Below are 23,926 nucleotides of genomic sequence, written 5' to 3' on the forward strand. Positions count from 1 at the left end.
CATTATTTTGTAAGTTTCAATAAGATCACCTCTCATTCTTCAGAACTCGAATGTGTATAGGCCCAACCTACTCAACCTACCCTCATAAGTCAACCCTCTCATCTCCGGAATCAACCTAGTGAACCTTCTTTGAACAGCCTCTAATGCAAGTATATCCTTCCTTAAATACGGAGACCAAAATTGTACACAGTACTCCAAGTGTGGCCTCATCAATACCCTGTACAGTTGTAGCAGGACTTCTCTGCTTTTATACTCGATACCCCTTGCAATAAAGGACAACATTCCATTTGCCTTCCTGATTACTTGCTGTACCTGCATACTAACTTTATGTGTTTCATACACAAGGAACCCCAGATCTCTCTATACTGCAGCACTTTACAGTTTTTCTCAATTTAAATTATAATTTGCTTTTCTATTATTTCTGACGAAGTGGATAACCTCACATTTTCCCACATTATACTCCATCTGCCAAAATGTTTGCCCACTCACTTAGCCTGTCTATATCTCTTTGCAGATTTTTTGTGTCCTCCTCACAATTTGCTTTCCCGCAAACTTGGCTACATTACACTCGGTCCCTTCATCCAAGTCATTAATATAGATTGTAAATAGTTGAGGATCCAGCACTGATCCCTGCGGCACCCCACTAGTTACTGTTTGTGGAAAATGACCCATTTATCCCAACTCTCTGTTTTCTGTTAGTTAACCAATCCTTTATCCATGCTAATATATTACCCCCAACCCCGTGAACTTTTATCTTGTGCAGTAATCTTTTATGTGGCACCTTATCGAATGCTTTCTGGAAATCCAAATACACCACATCCAATGGTTCTGCCTTATCCACCCTGCTTGTTACATCCTCAAAGAGCTCCAGCAAATTTGTCAAACATGATTTCCCTTTCATAAAACCATGCTGACTCTGCTTGATTGGATCATGCTTTTCCAAATGACCCACTAATGCTTCCTTAATAATGGACTCCAGCATTTTCCCAACGACAGATGTTAGGCTAACTGGTCTAAAGTTTCCTGCTTTTTGTCTGCCTCCTTTTTAAAATAGGGGCATTACGTTTGTGGTTTTCCAGTCTGCTGGGACCGTCCCAGAATCCAGGGAATTTTGGTAGATTACAACCAATGCATCCACTATCTCTGCAGCCACTTCTCTTAAAATGTAAGCCATCAGGTCCAGGGGACTTCTCCACCTTTAGTTCCATTATTTTAGCTAGTACTGCTTCATCAGTGATAGTGATTGTATTAAATTCCTCCCTACCTATTGTTGTGTATCTGTAAAGCATGCACTACCATGTTCCACCACCAGGGAGTGCATCCCCTGAAGTCCCAAGGGATCCCAGCATCCCTTGGGAGCACTGTATATAAGCCGGCCCCTAAGGCCTGTTACTCACTCTGGAGTGTCTTAATAAAGACTGAGGTCACTGTTACTTTAACCTCCCTGTGTGCAGTCTCATCTGTGTTAGGAACACAATAACTGGCGACGAGTATACAAATCCAACGCAAAGATGCAGCAAACTGTGGGCATCTTGGAGAAGTTCTCAGAGGGTGAGGACTGGGAAGCCTATGTCAAACGGCTAGACCAGTACTTTGTAGCCAACGAGCTGGACGGAGAAGGAAGTGCTGCAAAAAGGAGAGCGGTCCTCCTCATAGTCTGCGGGGCACTGACCTACAGTCTCATGAAGAATCTTCTGGCTCTGCTGAAACCCACAGATAAGTCATATGAGGAGCTGTGTACACTGGTTCGGGAGCATCTTAACCCGAGGGAGAGCGTGCTGATGGCGAGGTATCGGTTCTACACGTGCCAGCGATCTGAAGGTCAGGAAGTGGTGAGCCACGTCGCCGAGCTAAGGCGACTTGCAGGACAATGTGAGTTTGATGGTGACCAGGAGCAGATGCTCAGAGACTTTTTTGTACTGGGCATTGGCCACGAGACCATCCTACGAAAACTTTTGACTGTAGAGACACCGACCCTCAGTAAGGCCATTGCGATAGCACAGGCGTTTATGTCCACCAGTGATAACACCAAATAAATCTCTCAGCACATAAGTGCTAGCAATGTTCATAAATTAACTGGAACTGTGCTTGCGAGCAGTAATGTACAGGGCAGAAACCACGAGGCTGCAACTGCCAGCAAGCCTCAGATGACTCAGAGTCCGCAATAAAGGATGAATGCAAGGCACTTCACACCTTGTTGGCGTTGTGGAGGCTTCCATTCAGCCTATTCATATCGCTTCAAAGGGTATGTTTGCAAGAGCTGAGGAACAATGGGGCACCTTCAATGAGCTTGCAGCTCTGCAAAACCTGCTAACCACCACGTGGCAGAGGAAGATCGGTCCATGGTGGATCAAAGCAATTTCGAGCCTCAGAGAGAGGAGGCAGATGCTGAAGTACATGGGGTGCACACATTTTCGACGAAATGTCCACCTATAATGCTAAATGTAAAATTGAATGGCTTACCCGTAGCCATGGAGCTGGACACTGCCGCTAGTCAATCCATCATGAGTAAAAGGATGTTTGAGAGACTGTGGTGCAACAAGGCACTCAGACCAGCCCTGAGCCCCATCCACACGAAACTGAGAACGTACACCAAAGAGCTTATCACTGTCCTGGGCAGCGCCATGGTCAAGGTCACCTACGAGGGCATGGTGTATGAACTGCCACTCTGGATTGTCCCGGGTGATGGTCCCACACTGCTTGGAAGGAGCTGGCTGGGCAAAATCCGCTGGAATTGGGATGACATCCGAGCGCTATCACATGTCGATGAGGCCTCATGTACCCAGGTTCTTAACAAATTTCTTTCCCTTTTTGAGCCAGGCATTGGAAACTTTTCAGGGGCGAAGGTGCGGATCCACTTGGTCCCAGAGGCACGACCCATTCACCACAAGGCGCGAGCGGTACCTCACATGATGAGGGAGAGAGTGGAAATCGAGCTGGACAGGCTGCAACATGAGGGCATCATCTCCCCAGTGGAATTCAGCGAGTGAGCCAGCACGATTGTTCCAGTACTCAAAAATGATGGCACGGTCAGGATTTGCGGCGATTATAAAGTAACTATTAATCGTTTCTCGCTGCAGGACAAATACCCGCTACCTAAGGCAGACGACCTATTTGCGACACTGACAGGAGGCAAGACGATCACCAAGCTCGACCTGACTTCGGCCTACATGACGCAGGAGCTAGCGGAGTCTTCGAAGGGCCTCATCTGCATCAACACGCATAAGGGACTGTTCATCTACAACAGATGCTCGTTTGGAATTCGATTGGTTGCAGCGATCTTCCAGAGAAACATGGAGAGCCTACTCAAGTTGGTACCGCGCACGGTGGTTTTTCAGGACGACATATTGGTCATGGGTCAGGACACCGTCAAGCAGCTACAAAACCTGGAGGAGGTCCTCCAGCGACTGGACCGCGGCTGAAGAGGTCGAAATGCGTCTTCATGGCAACAGAAGTGGAGTTTTTGGGGAGAAAGATCGCGGTGGACGGCATTCGGCCCACAGACACCAAGACAGAGGCTATTAGGAACACGCCCAGGCCACAGAGCGTCACGGAGCTGCGGTCATTCCTGGGTCTCCTCAACTATTTTGGTAACTTCCTACCGGGGTTAAGCACCCTCTTAGAGCCCCTACATGTGTTATTGCGTAAAGGTGAGAACTGGGTATGGAGAAAAAAAACAAGTAATTGCTTTTGAGAAAGCCAGAAACATTTTATGCTCCAACAAGCTGCTTGTATTGTATAATCCGTGTAAAAGACTTGTGCTAGCATGTGATGCGTCGTCATACAGAGTCGGCTGTGTATTACAACAAGCTAACATTGCGGGGAAGTTGCAACCTATTGCCTATGCCTCCAAGAGCTTGTCTAAGGACGAGAGGGCCTACAGCATGATTGAGAAAGAGGCATTAGCGTGTGTGTTCGGGGTAAAGAAAATGCATCAGTACCTGTTTGGCCTCAAATTTGAGCTAGAAACTGATCACAAGCCCCTCATATCCCTGTTCGCTGAAAACAAGGGGATAAATACTAATGCCTCAGCCTGCATACAAAGGTGGGCACTCACGCTATCAGCATATAACTATACCATTCACCACAGGCCAGGCACCGAGAACTGTGCGGATGCTCTCAGTTGGCTACCATTGTCCACCACGGGGTGGAAATGGCGCAGCCCGCAGACTTGTTGATGATCATGGAAGCGTTTGAAAATGATAAATCACCTGTCACGGCCCGCCAGATTAGGACTTGGACCAGCCAAGATCCTCTGCTGACCCTAGTAAAAAAACTGTGTACTGCATGGGAGCTGGGCCAGCATCCCCATTGAAATGCAAGAGCTAATCAAGCCATTCCCATGGCGAAAGGTCAAGCTGTCCATTCAGGCAGACTGCCTGTTGTGGGGTAACTGCGTAGTGATACCCAAAAAGGGCAGGGAGACGTTCATCTCGGATCTCCACAGCACACACCCGGGTATAGTAATAATGAAAGCAATAGCCAGATCCCACGTGTAGTGGCCCGGTATCGATTCTGACTTAGAGTCCTGTGTACGGCAATGCAGCGTGTGTGCTCAGTTGAGCAATGCGCCCAGAGAGGCACCACTAAGCTTGAGGTCCTGGCCCTCCATACCATGGTCGAGGATCCATGTCGACTATGCGGGCCCATTTCTCGGTAAAATGTTTCTGGTGGTGGTGGATGCTTTTTCAAAATGGATTGAATGTGAAATAAGGTCGGGAAGCACTGGCACCACCACCATTGAAAGCCTGAGGGCCAAGTTTGCCACCCACAGCCTGCCTGACATACTGGTCAGTGACAACGGGCCATGTTTCACCAGTGCCGAATTTAAAGAATTCATGACCCGCAATGGGATCAAACATGTCACCTCGGCCCTGTTTAAACCAGCTTCTAATGGGCAGGCAGAGTGGGAAGTACAAACAATCAAACACAGCCTTAAACGAGTCACAGAAGGCTCACTCCAAACCCGCCTGTCCCGAGTACTGCTCAGCTACCGCACGAGACCCCACTTGCTCACAGGGGTACCCCCGGTTGAGCTACTCATGAAAAGGACACTTAAAACCAGACTCTCGCTGGTTCACCCCAACCTGCACGATCAGGTAGAGAGCAGGCGGCAGCAACAAAATCTAAACGATGGTCACGCCACTGTGTCACGGGAAATTGATCTGAATGACCCTATGTATGTGCTAAACTATGGACATGGTCCCAAGTGGATTGCAGGCACGGTGATAGCTAAAGAAGGGAATAGGGTGTTCGTAGTCAAACTAGACAATGGGCAAATTTGCAGAAAGCACCTGGACCAAACGAGGCTGCGGTTCACAGACTGCCCTGAACAACCCACAGCAGACACCACCTTTTTTGACCCCACAACACACACCCAAAGGATCAACAGCACCACCCCAGACCAGGAAATCGAACCCATCACGCCCAACAGCCCAGCAAGACCAGTCTCACCCAGTAGCCCTGCAGGGCCAACAACACGCCAGCCCAGCGAGGGCATAGCCAACACACCAGAACAGACATTTGTACTGAGGCGGTCCACCAGGGAAAGAAAAGCTCCCGACCGCCTCACCTTGTAAATAGTTTTCACTTTGACTTTGGGGGAGAAGTGATGTTGTGTTTCTGTAAATCATGCACTCCCATGTTCTGCCACCAGGGAGCGTATCCCCTGAAGTCCCAAGGGATCCCAGCATCCTTAGGAGCACTGTATATAAGCCGCCCCCGAAGGCCTGTTCCTCACTCTGGAGTGTCTTAATAAAGACTGAGGTCACTGTTACTTTAACCTCCCTGTGTGCAACCTCATCTGTGTTCGGAACACAATACCTATAGCCCCTTGATTATCCACAATTGGGATGTTTTTCGTGTCTTCAACCGTGGAGACCGATACAAAATATTTGTTCAACGTCTCTGCCATTTCCCTCTTCTCCATCATTAATTCCCCAGTCTCATCCTCCAGGGAACCAACTTTAGCCACTCTTTTCCTTTTTATGTACCAGTAGAAACTCTTACTATCTGTTTTTATATTCCGTGCTAGTTTACTTTCATAATCTCTCTTCCCTTTCTTAATCATTTTTTTAGTGGTTCTCTGCTGGCTTTTAAAAGTTTCCCAATCCTCTGGCCTCCCACTAATCTTGGCCTCATTGTATACCTTTGTTTTCAATTTGATACCCTCTCTTATTTCCTTAGTTAGCCACGGATGGTTATCCCTTCTCTTACATTCTTTCCTTCTCATTGGGATATATTTTTGTTGCGAGTTATGAAATATCTCCTTAAATGTCTGCCACTGCTCATTAACCGTCCCATACTTTAATCTATTTTCCCAGTCCACTTTAACCAACTCTGCCCTCATACCTTTGTAGTCTCCTTTATTTAAGCTTAGGACGCTGGTTTGAGAGCCAACTTTGTCACCCTCCAACTGAATTTGAAATTCAACCATAATATCTTCACTCATTCCTGGAGGATCTTTTACTACAAGATCATTTATTAATCCTGCCTCATTACACAGTAGTAGGTCTAAGATAGCCTGCTCCCTGGTTGGTTCCACAACGTACTGTTGAAGGAAACTATCCCGGATACACTCTATGAACTGTTCCTCAAGGCTACTCTGGCCAATTTGTTTTGTCCAATCAATATGAAGGTTAAAATTACCCATGCTTATTGCCATTCCTTTATTACAAGCCTCCATTATTTCTTGATTTATACTCTGTCCAACAGTGTAGCTACTGTTGGGGGGTCTATAGACTACGCCCACCAGTGACATTTTCCCTTTATTATTCCTTATCTCCACCCAAACTAATTCAACATCTTGGTCCTTTGAGCCAATTTTGTTTCTCACTAACGCACTGATCCCATTCTTTATTAACAGTCCTACCCCACCTCCTTTTCCTTTCTGTCTGTCCTTTCGAATTATCAAATACCCCTGAATATTTAGTTCCCAATCCTGGTCACCTTGCAACCACGTCTCTGTAATGGCTATGAGATCATACCCACTTGTATCTATTTGTGCCGTCAACTCATCTATTTTGTTACGAATGCTACGTGCATTTAGACAAAGAGCTTTTAAATGTGTTTTTTTGCCCTTTTTTCCTGCTTGTTTCCTCTGTCCTTCCAACTCACTTTCTACATTTTTGCTTTCTAATTCCAGCTTTACTCCCCTCCCTACTGAATCTATTCTCAGGTTCCCATCCCCTGCCAAGCTAGTTGAAACCCTCCCTAACAGCACGAGCAAACCCCCCCGCAACGATATTGGTCCCTGCTCTGTTGAGGTGCAACCCGTCCGGCTTGTACAGGTTGCACCTCTCCCAGAAGCGATCCCAATGCCTCAGGAATCTAAAGCCCACCCTCTTGCACCATCTCTCCAGCCACGCATTCATCTGCTCTATCCTCCTATTTCTGTACTCACTAGCTTGTGGCACTGAAAGTAATCCGGAGATTACTACCTTTGAGGTTCTGCTTTTTAATCTCTCATCTAACTCCCTAACCCTGCCTGCAGGACCTCATCCCGCATCCTACCTATGTCATTGGTCCTAATATGGATCACAACATCTGACTGTTCACCCTCTCCCCCCAGAATGCCCTGCAGCCGCTCGGTGACATCCTTGACCCTGGCACCAGGGAGGCAACATACCATCCTGGAGTCACGTCTGCGGCTGCAGAAATGCCTTATCTGCTCCACTGACTATTGAATCCCTTACCACTATAGTTCTTCCATTCTTCTTCCTCCCCACCCTGTGCAGCTGAGCTACCTGTGGTGCTGTGGTCATTGTTCTGGCTGCACGCCCCAGAGGCACCATCGCCGCCACCCCCCGCCCCCCTCCACAGAGTACCGGTTGGAGAGCGAGATAAATTCAGGGGACTCCTGCACTACCTGCCCAGTCCTCCTCTTCTGTTTGGCAGTCATCCACTCCCTCTCTGCCTGCACACTCTTAAGCTGCGGGGTGACCACCTCTAGAAACGTGCTATCCACTAGCTCTCAGTCTTGCGGATGCACCAAAGTGACTCCAGCCGCCGCGCAAGCTCCAAAACGCGGAGCTCGAGTTGGTGCAGCTGGAGACACCTCCTGCACACATGGTCGTCCAGGCTACGCAAAGCATCCAGGACTTCCCACGTGCCACAGGATGTGCAATCTATGGGACTGAGCTGCCCTGCCTTCTCTAGTTCGACTCGGAACTATCGAGCAAAAATAAACTCTAAACCTTAGCAAGACACACCCAGCAACTACTCAGCAATCAGCTGATTTAACTAACTTTTATTTAAGGACTAAGTACTAACTTAACAGAGAAAAAAAAACACTCACCAATCAGCTACTTCCCTTGTGCCGATGTCACTTTTAAACTCTGACATCCCTTTCGAATGTTGCCTGTTGAGCCTTGCCTTTTAAACCTCCACCTCAGCTCCCGCTGCGGCTCCCACGCAGGTCCGCTGCCTCTGTGAAATATCACTTACCTATTTTTAATTTTTAAATTAATCTTCCCCTCTTCTCCGAATTCCCACTCTTTCCAAATTCCTCAATAAACCGCTCTGTTTAACTGCACTCTGTTTTAAGACCTCTCTGTGCAGATCATGGTTGATCTGCAATGAGGTTGATCTGCGACCTCAACACTTTCCGGCCCTATCCCCATATCCCTTGATTCCCCATGAGTCCAAAAATCTATCCATCCCAGCCTTGAATATACTCAATGATTGAGCATCCACAGCCATTTGAGGCAGAAAACTCCAAAGATTCACAACCCTCTGAGTGAAGAAATTCCTCCTCATCTCAGTCTTAAATGGCCGGTTGCTTCTCCTGAGAATATGGGGGAGAAAAGTGGTATCGCCTCGTTTGGGGGCGGTATCACATGGGAGACTTAGCGCCAGGCAGAGATGTCTCACCCCTCTCTTGAAACTCGGGTTACCTCCCCCGGAAGGAAGTGGATGCTCAGCGCTTCACTTCCTTCCTGGGGCGATAACAGGACGGTCGCCTCAGCAGCACTATGCACTTACGCGCAGTGTTGCCACGTCCGAGGGGCCCTTCCCTCAGTTAAAGGGAAGGCCTATGCTGCCGACTCTGCAAAAGATAAAGGGACCTACCTGGACCACCAGGGAGCGGGGCTGCTACGCAATGAGTGCCGGGCTGAGCGATCATGCTGTCACCAGGTCATCCTCTCAGGAGTTCCACGGGGTCCATATAGTTTTTTGTCCTGTTAGTTTTCTTAATCGGTCAAAATAAATTGCCACTTTTATACCTTACCAGAGCAGGATAATCACGTAAATCACTGCTACCTGACATTGTTGCATGCAAATATCAGAAACCTCAGTTAGGGTTGTTGCCCATCACATGATTCTGCAGAACACTGAATCTATCCTGGCTGAGCTCCAACAATGTTGAGGATATTTTCTGTTAAAAAATGAAGAAAGTCCCATGAATTAAATAATCCTTCTTTATCCCATTGCCTGAATTAATCCGTATATATCATCATCATCATCATAGGCAGTCCCTTGGGATCGAGGAAGACTTGCTTCTACTCTAAATATGAGTTCTTAGGTGGCTGTACAGTCCAATACGAGAACCACTGTCTCTGTCACAGGTGGGACAGACAGTGGTTGAAGGAAAGGATGGGTGCGGAGTCTGGTTTTCTGCACGCTCCTTCCGCTGCCTGAGCTTGATTTCTGCATGCTCTCGGCGACGAGACTTGAGGAGCTCAATGCCCTCCCGGATGCACTTCCTCCACTTAGGGCGGTCTTTGGCCAGGGACTCCCAGGTGTCACTGGGGATGTCGCACTTAATCAGGGAGGCTTTGAGGGTGTCCTTGTAACGTTTCTGCTGCCCACCTTTGGCTCGTTTGCCGTGGACGAGTTACGAGTAGAGCGCTTGCTTTGGGAGTCTCATGTCTGGCATGCGAACTATGTGGCCTGCCCGGCGGAGCTGATCAAGTGTGGTCAATGCTTCAATGCTGGGGATGTTGGCCTGGACGAGGACGTTAACGTTGGTGCGTCTGTCCTCCCAGGGGATTTGTAGGATCTTGCGGAGACATCGTTGGTGGTATTTTTCCAGCTACTTGAGGTGTCTACTGTACATGGTCCACGTTTCCGAGCCATACAGGAGGGCGGGTATTACTACAGCCCTGTAGATCATGAGCTTAGTGACAGTTTTGAGGGCCTGGTCTTCAAATACTCTTTTCCTCAGGCAGCCGAAGACTGCACTGGCGCACTGGAGGCGGTGTTGGATCTCGTCGTCAGTGCCTGCTCTTGTTGATAGGAGGCTCCCAAGGTAAGGGAAGTGGTCCACATTATCCAGTACCACGCCATGGATCTTAATGACTGGGGTGCAGTGCTGTGCGGAGAGTACAGGTTGGTGGAGGACCTTTGTCTGACTGATGTTTATCATAAGGCCCATGCTTTCGTATGCCCCAACCTCTTCTCCGTCTTCCTCGCTGCCATGCTCCACCTCACAGTCGACAAACTTCAGCACCAGTGGGAACCTGTTCAACCTTTGCCATCTCCAGGCCAGGTTCAAGACCACCCCAACCTCTGTCGTTGAGCTACAGTACGCGGACGACGCCTGCGTCTATGCGTGCACAGAGGCTGAACTCCAGGATCTGTATATAATGATCTATCTAATTATACAAAGTTGGAAATGGCTCTGGGTGCCCTGGTTTCTTGAGGTTTTTTCGTGTCCTGTTTTGCCTTCAAGTAATTTGAAATACACTTCACTCAGGGTACAGCTCCTGTACAAAGGTAACCCCCCCTCACACTTTGCATATCATTCAGTAAGATATGGTTGATTAGTTACCACTACTTTAACCTTTTGGAGTGAGTCAGTGCTCTCAATATTTTTTCCAGCTTTATATGCTCCCATCGATAACTCCAAGGTTAGCTAGGTTAGTTGCAAAGAAATTGGCTGAAAATCTCTCACTTTATTTGGAATGGCAAGTGACTCCTGGGTCACTTTGATTCTTCCAACTCCCCATGTCACCAGACAGTCTTTGTTAATATTTGTTTGTTTTAATATCAGACGAGCCAAGCTTGCAAATATTGGAATTTATTCACAGGTCTCTAAGAGATTAATTTCAGAACTGGAATATTACTGTTCATTCTAATCTCTTTTAGTGCCTTCTTGTAGGGTTAATTTTATGAGGTGAGACTCCTGTCATAGACCCGCACTAGGTGGGATTGCAGGTTGGAGATGGGGATAGAACTCTATAGGCTGATCTTCAACCTGCACTCCCATATAATGAGATTGTAAACATGAGTGGAGCTCCACAAATTAACCCTTGTATGTATGGGACCTCCCCATTACTGAATGGACATTATTAGCAATCCTTATTTTCTACTTTGGAAAACATTATCTTCAATAGGTCAAAGACCTTTGACACACATTGCCTTTAGTGAGACAGACCATTAATAAACCACCACTTTATTTAAAGAAACTTTAAAAATAATTTTTTTTTGTGCCGCTTATACATTTACTCTGTTGATGTTTGTCCGTATAGAGTTGTTGGGTGTATTTTGATGGTGGAAAATCCTTTTTAGTTAATAAGGGCATACAAATTATAAAGTGTTTATATTATCTCATGGGAATCTAGATTATCATTTTTTTCTACAACTGCAAAGTTTGCTTTGGTCAGTCTTTCCTGTCAAGGAAGTAGAACTTACTTAAAATTACTATTTTATAATCATTTGTTGCACATTCTGCTTTGTGTAACATGTATAACCCATTCTTTGTAAACATGCTTACATTTTCTTACACATAGGAAATCTTCCCCCATCTAGATAATATATAAATGATATTAAAGATCTTATGCCTGCATGCACTTCCTGCAACTTTGTTCGTCATAAATTCCAATGTCCACATTTTTATGTGAACATCATGGGCCGTAATTTGCGGCTCCAGTGCGTAGGAGGTGCGCATGCGCCTGTAGGGGCCCTGCAAGTTCCGGGTTTAGGTATGCGAAGCTCATGCGCTAAAACCTGGAATTTGCAATCTGTCAAGAATCGCACGCATCTCCGGGAAAAGGACCTCCATGGGCGGAGAGTTGGGCTATTTGCCCAACTTCTGCCCAGCGAATGCCTGTGAAATTCTTAGGCCTGGTAAAAGCAGGTGACGCGCAAGGCCTGCTTTTAGCACCATAAGATTTTTAAAGAACAGAAAGATACATTTTTTTCAATAATTTATACATTTAAAAACCTGTAAAATAAGGTAAGTTTATTTTTAACCCCATTAAAATGTCATTTATTTTTCAAAAAATAAAATTTTTGTTTTAAATATTCAATTAAATGCCATTTTTATTAATTTTTAATGTGATTTTTAAAAAATTATTTGAAGTGTATGTGTATCTTTGGGAGTATCCCATCCATACTTATGGGCTTTCCGTACATACGCAATACTCATCTGTATGAATGGGGATCCCCTTCTTTCATTGGTTGGGCCGGCCCACGTGATCCCAGGGGCACTTGCGAACCGCATGCACCCTTGGGCTATGTGGGCCTCTATGCAGGCCTACATATAGAGAGAGGCCCAGGACCGCAAGTTTCCGAACCGCCCGGACCACCAGGTAAGTTCGTAGACTTTTTGTTGGTCGGTGGCATCCGCCCGCAGGAAGCCTCCGACTGCAAATTCAGGGCCTATGTGCTATAATTACACCTTCCTGACAGCAGTGGTGCTGTAGCATCTCGACTCTGCATCTCTCAACTCCTGAGCCTGTACTGCTGAGCAACTCCTGTACTCCAAACAACTCTACGGGGGCAAATATAACCTAACCCCGCCTGAAACAGGCATAAAGAGGTGGCTCCTCAGCTGTAGGCAAGTAAAGATTAGGCCGGGGGCTTCTTGCTGGCACTCAGGTAAGCCGTGGGAGTGGGTGTTTGGCAAAGGCTCACTGGTGGGAAGGGTGAGTATCTTAGGTAGCAGATACCTAGACTTTCCTTCTGAGGCCCAGAGGATAATTTCCTGCTCCTCCTGGCCATGCAAAGGTAGGTTTAAACTTCTCTTTTAGGGGCTTCTGCTTCTTCCTCGATAAGCGACCCCCCCCCACCCCGCCCCCTCTTATTACACCAATAGGATGTCATTGGACCCAACTTATATATTAATGAGGTTCCCACTTGAGTCAGACGGCACCGCAGTTGTGGAGCAAGAATGAGTGGCAAATAGAACTGAACAATTTTAATTCCCATTAAAGTTCAAATTTCCCCTTCGGTGTTTTATGCCTTGGGAGATCAACTAGTAATAAATAAATGTTAAATTGTTCCCATTTACCCACTATTCTTTATACTGAGATATATTGCACTTTATTTAAAATATTTCAAAACCATCCTGTTTGTGCAGCTATAATACTAAAATCATTGGGCTGGATTTTTGGTTGTCTGATGCCTCGGGGGGCGAGTGTAAGAGGTTATCGACTGGGAGCGCATCATTTAGAGCTCCGATTGAAAATTCATTGGAGGCTCACCGGGAGCGCAAACCAGTAGTGCCTGGCTACTGATGATCACTCCAATCATGATGTATTCCTGCGCCCCGGTTGGTAAATTAAGTGCAGCCGTCTCATTTAGCGGCCACCAAGAACAATGTCTGGAAAAACAGCTGGTACTACTTAAAGTAAACTGGTGGCTACTTGAAGGGATGAGGATGCACTTCCCTCGAAGGTCACAGTCCGTGCAACGTTTACACACAACACGGTGGTGAGCCTCTGAGTTTGGAGCGACAGACAGAAATAAGAGGTCAGCTTGAGATAAAGTGATTTGAAAACTTTAACGGGTGTATTACTATGCCGCGGCTTTAAGACTTGGCTTTTCCTGGGATCTGAATCGCAGCTCGGCGCAATGATTCGGTTAAATTTAGTGCCGGCATTTTCGTTTGCAGCCCCCCAGCTCTGGTGTGCAACGGCTGATTTAGCGCCCCTGCCAGCTCTTCGACCGATTTTGATGAATTTCTGGGCGGAAGGCGCAAACTTTTTCAAGGCGCCAAAATTACCACTCCGCCTGGGTTACTGCCCCAAATGAGCTGGAACCAAATTTCTCCCCCATTGAATTACATTTTAATGATTTTTTTCCCCTTGTATATTAATCTACCTTATTTTATTGAAGAAAACAATTAAGGATTGGTTTTCACACTTTAATACATCATAAGAAAGGTGACAAAAGTGACCAGTTAATAATGTTGTAATACATTGCTATTTTTTCAGAAAAGATATCTTAGCATGAGTAATACTTTTATTATTTAGCAACTTTGAACTTTGCTCGTCAAATGTAATGAACAAGAATTCCCAGGTCTGGGTATTACATATAGGTTCCCATCAAATACGTGCAACGTTTACCTAATAATTGCTCCCTTCTGCCTTACATAACAAAAGTGAAAAATGTGAACATTTTAAATGCATCACCAGACTGGTTTTTAAATTAATTACACTTTCTGTCAGAAAGCCATGAACATCTGACAGAAACCTAAATGAAGCTGAGGATTCCATTAAATAAAATTAAAAGGCAGAGATTAGATTATAGTGATGAGACATCCTGACCATGATATCCTGATTTTGACATATCTGCTCCATGTCCTACCTACTGGGGTCTAAATTTGTTCTGGCCCATTTTCAAACACATAACTGACAGTGTGCTTCCAGGACCCACCCGAACCGGAAGGCCCGAGGACCGTCTTAAATTATTCTTCATGCCTCTGCAATAATCAATCCTCCAAAGGCAGCTCGCCCGTGTAGCCGGTTGGAATTTGGGCCGCGTGCCTTGCCGCCAGGTAAATCCTGCACCCTGAGGAATTTAGAAATGTCCCGGGCGCACTTGTAAATCTACCCTGAGAGTAGAGTAAATGGGGCGGTAATTAGCCAGATTGGATTTGTCCTGCTTTTTGTGGACAGGACATACCTGGGCAGTTTTCCACATTGTTGGATAGATGCCAATATTGTAGCTATACTAGAACAGCTTGGCGAGAGGTGCGTCTAGTTCTGGAGCACAAGTCTTCAGCATGACAGCTGGGATGTTGTCGGGGCCCATAGCCTTTGCTGTATCCAGTGCGCTGAGCCGTTTCTTGATATCACGTGGAGTGAATCGAATTGGCTAAAGATTGGCTTCTGTGATGGTGGGGACCTAAAGAGGAGGCCCTATGGATCATCTACTCGGCACTTCTGGTTGCAAACACTTCAGCCTTGTCTTTTGGACTCACGTGCTGGGCTCCGCCATCATTGAGAATGGGGATATTCATGGAGCCTCCGCCTCCCGTTAGTTGTTTAATGGTCCACCAACATTCAGGACTGCAGAGCTTTGATCTGATCCGTTGATTGTGGGATGGCTTAGTTCTGTTTATAGCATGCTGCTTCCGCTGTTTAGCATGCTTGTAGTCCTGTGTTGCAGCTTCCCTAGGTTGGTACCTCATTTTTAGGTGCGCCTGGTGCTGCTCCTGGCATGCTCTTCTGCACTCCTCATTGAAGCAGGGTTGGTCCCCTGGCTTGATGGTAATGGTAAAGTGAGGGATATGCCAGGCCATGAGGTTACAGATGTGGTGGAATACAATTCAGCTACTGCTGATGGCCCACAGCACCTCATGGATGCCCAGTTTTGAGCTGCTAGATCTGTCCTGAATCTATCCCATTCAACATGGTGGTCGTGCCACACAACACGACGGATGGTGTCCTGAGTGTGAAGACGCGACTTTGTCTCCACAATGACTGTGCGGTGGTCACTGCTACCAACGCTGTCATGGATAGATGCATCTACAACAGGTAGATTGATGAGGACAAGGTCAAGTAGGTTTTTCCCTCGTGTTGGTTCTCTCACAACTTGTCGCAGGCCCAGTCTGGCATCTTTGTCCTTCAGGACTTGGCCAGTTCCGTCAGTAGTGGTGCTACCAAGCCTCTCTTGGTGACAGACATTGAGGTCCACCACCCAGAGTTGATTCTGTGCCCTCGCTACTCTCAGTGCTTCTTCCAAGTGGATTTCAACATGGAGGAGTACTGAGTCATCAGCTGAGGGAGGGCAGTAGGTGGTAATTAGCAGGAGGTTTCCTTGCCCATGCTTGACCTGAAGCCATGTGACTTTATGGGGTCCGGAGTCAATGTTGAGGACTCTCAGAGGCATTTCCTCCTGACTGCACACCACTGTGCTGCCACCCCTAATGGGTCTGTCCTACTGGTGTGACAAGACATAACCAGGGATGGTGATGGAGGTATTTGGGACATTGGCTGAAAGGTATGATTCTGTGAGTGTGACTATGTCAGGCTGTTGGTTCGCTAGTCTGTGGGACAGCTCTCCCAATTTTGGCAGAAGTCTCCAGATGTTGGTGAGGAGGACTTTGCAAGGTCGACTGGGTTGGGTGTGCCGTTGTCGTGTCCGTAGCCGGTGTCGGGTCGTCCGTCCAGTTTTATTTTTCTCATTATTTCTTGTAGCTATTTTTTACAACTGAGTGGCTTGTTAGGCCATTTCAGTGGGCAGTTAAGAGTCGACTACATTGCTGTGGGTCTGGAGTCACATATAGGCCAGACCAGCAAGGATGGCAGAGTTCCTTCCCTAAAGGATATTCGTGAAACAGATGTGTATTACGACTATCCAATTGTATCAAGGTCACCATTGCTGATACTAGCTTTTTAATTCCAGATTTATTTAATTTTATTTATTTAATTAACTGAATTTAAATTCCAAAACTGCGTGGTGGGCTTTGAACTCACGTCTCTGGATGATTAGTAAGGGAGCGATGAAAGTTAGAAGCAAAGTTGATGAAATGTTCCAGTTCAGGGCGAGAGGTGCAGGAGGTGACTGATTGTTTGTCAGCCCCATTTGGACAGCTCCCAATAGGTGATTAAAGACAATCCAAGAGTTGCAGTTTAATAATCTACACAGAGCGGCTGTCGACAGGGAAAGATCAGGAAGCATTTGGCCGTCCACCAGCTAGGAGGTAAGTGGCAGGGAGACAGTCTTGCAAAGGGAGGGATGGGGATCCGCGACTTTCCTTGTGGGGCTCAAAGAAACAGTCCTGTCCGTCCTGGCCCCACAAGCTTTTATACTTATTTGAAGGGCATCAGACTGGTGGGAAAAGCATGGTGGCTTCGCCGCTCTGGCCCAGGTAAATACAATTGGGGCCTGATTGAAATCTGTTTTGCATAAATTCATGAGGCCCCCGTCTGCTTCATTCAGGCACCTCATCCGCCTGTAGAACCGTGCAGGTTAAAATCATTAACATTTGGAATGGCTCCGACTCCAAGTGGGGAAGTAAACTGCTCGTTTTTAAAATGGAAATTGGAAACACTCCTGAGATACAGTTCCACAGTATCAGTTGTGGTAGCATCAGCTTTTCAGTAGTGCACGGAAAACATCCAATTTTTGTGCATCAACCTAGATTATAATGCCGGCAGATTATTAACCGCAGGGAGCAGCAGGGGAAGTAAAAGTTCTGGTATTCACCAATTGAACAAATACTATGGTTCTGTCTTCACTAAGGAAGACACAAATAACCTTCCGGAAAAACTAGGGGACGGAGGGTCTAGCGAGAAGGAGGAACTAAAGGAAATCCTTAATAGTCAGGAAATTGTGTTAGGGAAATTGATGAGATTGAGGGCCGATAAGTCCCCAGGGCCTGATCGTCTGTATCCCAGAGTACTTAAGGAAGTGGCCCTAGAAATAGTGGATGCATTGTTGGTCATTTTCCAACATTCTATAGACTCTGGATCAGTTTCTATGGATTGGAGGGTAGCTAATGTAACCCCACTTTTTAAAAAAGAAGGGAGAGAGAAAACAGGGAATTATAGACCAGTTAGCCTGTCATCAGTGGTGGGGAAAATGTTGGAATCAATTATTAAAGATGTAATAGCAACGCATTTGGAAAGCAGTGACAGGATCGGTCCAAGTCAGCATGGATTTATGAAGGGGAAGTCATGCTTGACAAATCTTCTGGAGTTTTTTAAGGATGTAACTAGTAGAGTGGACAAGGGAGAACCGGTGGATGTGGTGTATTTGGACTTTCAAAAGGCATTTGACATCGTCCCACACAAGAGATTAGTGTGCAAAATTAAAGCACATGTATTGACGTGGATAGAGAACTGATTGGCAGACAGGAAGCAAAGAGTAGGAATAAATGGGTCCTTTTCAGAATGGCAGGCAGTGACTAATGGAGTACCGCAAGGTTCAGTGCTGGGGCCCCAGCTATTTACAATATACATTAATGATTTAGATGAAGGAATTGAATGTAGTATCTCCAAGTTTGCAGATGACACGAAGCTTGGTGGCAGTGTGAGTTGTGAGGAGGATGCTAAGAGGCTGCAGGGTGAATTGGACAGGTTAGGTGAGTGGGCAAATGCATGGCAGATGTAGATAAATGTGAGGTTATCCACTTTGGTGGCAAAAACAGGAAGGCAGAATATTATTTGAATGGTGACAGATTAGGAAAAGGGAAGGTGCAACGAGACCTGGGTGTCATGGTACATCAGTAATTGAAAGTTGGCATGCAGGTACAGCAGACGATGAAGAAGGCAAATGGCATGTTGGCCTTCATAGTGAGAGGATTTGAGTATAGGAGCAGGGAGGTCTTGCTGCAGTTGTACAGGGCCTTGATGAGGCCACACCTTGAATATTTGTACAATTTTGGTCTCCTAATCTGAAGAAGGACATTCTTGCTATTAAGGGAGTGCAATGAAGGTTCACCAGACTGATTCCCGGGATGGCAGGACTGACATATGAAGAAAGACTGGATTGACTAGGCTTATATTCACTGGAATTTAGAAGAATGAGAGGGGATCTCATAGAAACATATAAAATTCTGATGGGATTAGACAGGTTAGATGCAGGAAGGATGTTTCCAATGTTGGGGAAGTCCTGAACCAAGGGTCACAGTCTAAGGATAAGGGGTACGCCATTTAGGACCAAGATGAGGAGAAACTTCTTCGCTCAGAAAATTGTGAACCTGTGGAATTCTCTACCACAGAAAGTTGTTGAGGCCAGTTTGTTAGATATATAAAAAGGGAGATTGATGTGGCCCTTACGGCTAAAGGGATCAAGGGGTATGGTACTAAAGTTGCATGATCAGCCATGATCATATTCAATGGTGGTGCAGGCTCGAAGGGCCAAATGGCCTACTCCTGCACCTATTTTTTATGTTTCTATCATCATCATCATAGGCAGTCCCTCGAAATCGAGGAAGATTTGCTTCCACTCGAAAAGTGAGTTCTCAGGTGACTGTACAATCCAATACGGGAATTACAGTCTCTGTCACAGGTGGGACAGACAGTGGTTGAAGGAAAGGGTGAGTGGGGGGTCTGGTTTTCCGCACGATCCTTCCGCTGTCTGCGTTTGGTTTCTGTATGCTCTCGGCAACGAGACTCGAGGTGCTCAGCGCCCTCCCGGATGCTCGTCCTCCACTTAGGGCGGTCTTGGGCCAGGGATTCCCAGGTGCCGGTGGGGATGTTGCACTTTATTAAGAAGGCTTTGAGGATGTCCTTGAAGCATTTCCTCTGCCTACCTGGGGCTCGCTTGCCATGTAGGAGTTCCGAGTAGAGCGCTTGACTTGGGAGTCTCATGTCAGGCATGCGAACAATGTGGCTCGCCCAACAGAGCTGGTCGAGTGTGGTCAGTGCTTCGATGCTCGGGATGTTGGCCTGATTTGGTGCGTGTATCCTCCCAGTGGATTTGCAGGATCTTGCGGAAGCAGCGCTGGTGGTACTTCTCCAGCGCTTCGAGGTGTCTACTGTATATAGTCCATATCCTGAGCCATATAGGAGTATCACTGCTGCCCTGTAGACCATAAGCTTGGTGCCAGATTTGAGGTCCTGGTCTTCAAACACTCTCTTCCTCAGGTGACCGAAGGCTGCGCTGGCACACTGGAGACGGTGATGGACCTCGTCATCGATGTCTGTTCTTGCCGATAGTAGGCTCCCGAGGTATGGAAAATGGTCCACATTGTCCAAGGCCGCACCGTGGATTTTGATGACCGGGGGGGCAGTGCTGTGAGGCGGGGTCAGGTTGGTGGAGGATCTTTGTTTTACGGATGTTTAGTATAAGGCCTATGCTTTCGTACGCCTTGGTGAAGAGGTTGACGATGGTTTGGAGTTCGGCCTCTGAATGTGTACAGACGCAAGCATCGTCCGTGTACAGTAGTTCGATGACAGATGATGGGACGATCTTGGATCTAGCCCGGAGGCGACGAAGTTGAACAGGTTCCCATTGGCTCTATAGTTTCCTATAGTTTCGTTCCACTCCAGCGGGGGAGTTGTTGAGAGTGAGATGGAACTTTTCAGTGAGGAAAATCGAGAAGAGCGTTGGAACGATGACACAGCCCTGCTTGACCCCGGTGCAGACGTGGATTGGGTCTGTGGTGGATCCGTTGATCAGGATCATGGCTTGCATGCTGTCGTGGGGCAGGCGGAGGATGGTGATCAACTTTTGGAGGCAGCTGAAATGGAGGAGGATGCTCCATAGTCCCTCATGGTTGACAGTGTCAAAGGCCTTTGTGAGGTCAAAGAAGGCCACGTACAAGGGTTGTTGCTGTTCCCTGCATTTCTCTTGTAGCTGTTGCGTGGTGAAGATCATGTCCGTTGTACCCCTTAGTGGATGGAATCTGCATTGTGAATCTGGGAGGAGCTCTTCAGCCACAGGGAGAAGACGGTTGAGGAGGATTCTAACAATGACTTTCCCAGAAGGTTGATGTGATTGAATTAGAGGGATGAATTAAACTCTTACAGTTGAAGTTTCTGCCTAGATAGTGCATTACAGACTCCATGAAATAAAATTAATATAGCAAATGTGCGAATACGTGTATAAAGAACACATTTGTGATTTCATTATAATTGGAAAATAGTGAAAATCTTCCTTCCTGGTTTCTACATACCAGGTACTCCTGTTTCACTCAATTCTCACCAAAGTACCAAAGCTGCAGTTTTGCTGGATAGGTCACTGAGCTTTCTACATACCAAACCGGGGAGAACTGATTTAATTCCAGAGATATCTACTGTTCTCATACTATCAGCATTCCTTGGGAAAAAAACAGCTCCAAGGGGCTCTGATCTTATGCTTTCACAAAATAGAACTACACGGCTGAGTGACAGTTCTGATCTGAAGCATTTAAGTGTAAGTTTTGATCTTTCTGGCTTTGATTAAAACTAATGAGCTCATTTAATTCAAAATGAGAATCTCTGATAAGAAAAATAAGGTTGATGTGATTGGATTAGAGGGATGAATTAAACTCTTACAGTTGAAGTTTCTGCCTCGATAGTGCATTACAGACTCCATGAAATAAAATTAAAAAGCTGTTGGCATATTATAGTGTGTTAGATGATGAGAAGAATTTTATAGTAATTCATTTTTTAATCAGTGGAAGTGAAAGCACTAAATTTATAGCATTGCACCACTTTACCCTTGAATAAGTGAAAATGATTCGGACGTCAGAAAGACAAAATTAGGGCCTTCTAAAACCGGAATTTTCCACAAAAAAAAGCAATGTACAGAAAGTAAGTTATCAATAGGATGTCATTACAAAGCTGAAATTATCAATAATTAAATTCAGGGACTTTGCTAGTCTTCTGAAATTTTTACAACATGCTTAAATAAAAAGTGGATTGTTTTTTTACTAATCTTAGTTGTTCTCTTGTATTTGATCTCTTCAAACAAAAAAATTACAATATTTGAGTTCACGGAGCATCAACCATCACAAAATATTACTGTTTACTATATAAATGTATCTACACATATCTGTTTTATAGTGAGGTGTCCTTTAAACTTTGGATATTACAAATTGCCCAATTTCTGTCACCGCCATATTTTATAATGAGAGGGAAAGATTAAGGCTGTGAAATTGAGCTTTCCATAAGGAAAGTAAACTGTCGTCAAGGCACTAATCCATTTGAAGAATGTATTGTGCAAGTTAAATGTGTTCTAATCCTTGTTCCACAACATTATTCCTCTTTCTTTCAGGACATTTTTTAAATTTAATGATTGGCCTCCTAAATGTATAATTTTAGAACCAAACTATACATTGGGTAGAAAAGCCATTGGACATATCTCCTTTACTGCCAGCTAGTGGTGACAGAAACATTGATTGCAAAAGAAAAGTTAGGCATATTTCCAAACAAAATGATAGCACAACTGAAGCTTGTACTTACAAAATCATATCACTAATGCTGTTTTTTTGTCCCACAGTAGAATCCACCAGCCCAACTTTACTGACTATTGACAACACCTTGGAACGATCATTTTTTATTAGAATGAAGTCAACACTGACCAAGCGAGGAGTACATATCAAATCATCAGGCTATAAGGTAAATAACGATTTAATCATCTCTCAACTGGAAAACAGTGATTGCATTTCAGTTGCCAGGAATCCATAATGTTAGCAGTTGAATATATAAAATATAATTTGTAATTTTTTTTCTTCAGCTGTAGATCATTCATCTCGCTGTGATCAAAGCAGTTAGGTTTGATGAAAGCAACAGATTTAGCTGCTGGAGCCTTACGCCCTCAACTCAGAGTGAAATTCATGCTGTCAATAAATAAGCAGAAGTACAAAAGACGAAATCCCATTTTGTACTCATACTGACTTCTTCACTAAAATTATTGACAAAAGGAATTTCACCAGTTAGTATTTTAACTTGCAATTTAGTTAGCTTTTGCTTGCCAGTATAATTATGGTTGGTCGATAGATAGATCGATTGATGGATATATTTTGAATGTAATATAATATCCTAGAAATAGGTCGGTTAGCTGTTATTTGGTAATTTATCAATTTGTTTTCCTTGCTTTTATTTCTCATTGATCATTATTATCTGTATTCCAACAGTTATAATATAAATGTCATGGTTTAAATATCCAGACTCCAATTTTAATCCTACCTGTCCAGTGGGAATGGGGCAGGCGAGTGGCTAAAACCCCGGAATTGATTGACTGCCCCTTTCCTGCCAAAAACTCACCAATCGGAATTTTAACTGTGCCACTGACTGAGGTCGGAAGCGCACACACCAGAAACTGTGACTCTGACTTTAACTGTATGGATTGGAAGGTCCGCCCAATGGTTAACCCACTCAGTAAAACTTCACAGGATTATCATCAGAAACTGACTGACATGACTGGAAGACTATTTAAAGGGCAGGCATTCGGATCATTAGGATCTCTAAGCTCTTGTGGTTAACGGAGTGCCAAGGCATTTCAGAGCTTGGAGATTCTTTCTTTTTGATTTGCTTGCTTTATTCGCCCTGGCTAAGTATTTTCATCTTACCATTGGTGCCTTTTTTTGCTTCTTTATTCTGCATGGATAAACAGTTTGAGGAAGAGGAACAGCAGCAGCCTAAGTAACCGGGACAAACAGTAGCTAGGCCTGTTAGAGCACAGCAGGTGAGGGAGCTGCTTGTAGGAAGGTCTTGCCCATCCCACAGAGTAGAGTCTATATGCCAACCGTCATAGATCTGTGCAGCCTCCAAGCACAGCCAACGCCCTGAGCTTCACTCATCTCAGACTCCTTCCAGGCTGCCAAGGGACACATCAACCCCTATTTCCCAGTCACAGTAGTGCACAACTGCATTAAGCAGACCACCAATGTCCTTTTAACCAGAGCCAATCAGCACATTACTTTCCAAATGGACACCAGTGGCCAGAATGATAAAGCTCTGGGATTTGTAGCAGTGGCCAGCTTCTCTTGTGTAAAGCGCATCATTAACTGCACACGTAGCTCTCAAGGAACCAGAGGATGAGCCAGGAGCTTACCTCAACAGGAAGGGCTATCATTCTATCAATGTTCAATTGATGTGTGATCATCAATGAAGGATCATACAAGTTTGTGCCAGTTCCTCTGGCAGCAGTCATAATGGTTTCATCCTGAGACTCTCATTCACTGTGCCCCCCACTATTCCACCCTTCCAGAAATGTCAGAGGATAGCTGTTCGAGGAGAAGGGATAACCCCCCCCCCTCCCCACATGCACATACTTGACTGATACATTCCTCCTCAAAGTCTCTACACCTGAGCAGCACATG

General features: G+C 45.6%; 1 protein-coding gene across 1 annotated transcript in view; it reads left to right on the top strand.

Annotated features, from left to right (window-relative positions):
• The window catches only part of LOC139263260 (neuronal PAS domain-containing protein 3), a 1,415,846-nt gene that overhangs the window by 1,328,520 nt on the left and 63,400 nt on the right, over positions 1-23,926 (top strand). The window contains exon 7 of the mRNA XM_070879060.1: positions 22,102-22,220. Within this exon, the coding sequence (XP_070735161.1) occupies positions 22,102-22,220 (119 nt within the window). The remainder of the gene's footprint in view (positions 1-22,101; positions 22,221-23,926) is intronic.

The sequence above is a fragment of the Pristiophorus japonicus genome, chromosome 4 (assembly GCF_044704955.1).
Source record: "Pristiophorus japonicus isolate sPriJap1 chromosome 4, sPriJap1.hap1, whole genome shotgun sequence".
NCBI lineage: Eukaryota > Metazoa > Chordata > Chondrichthyes > Pristiophoridae > Pristiophorus > Pristiophorus japonicus.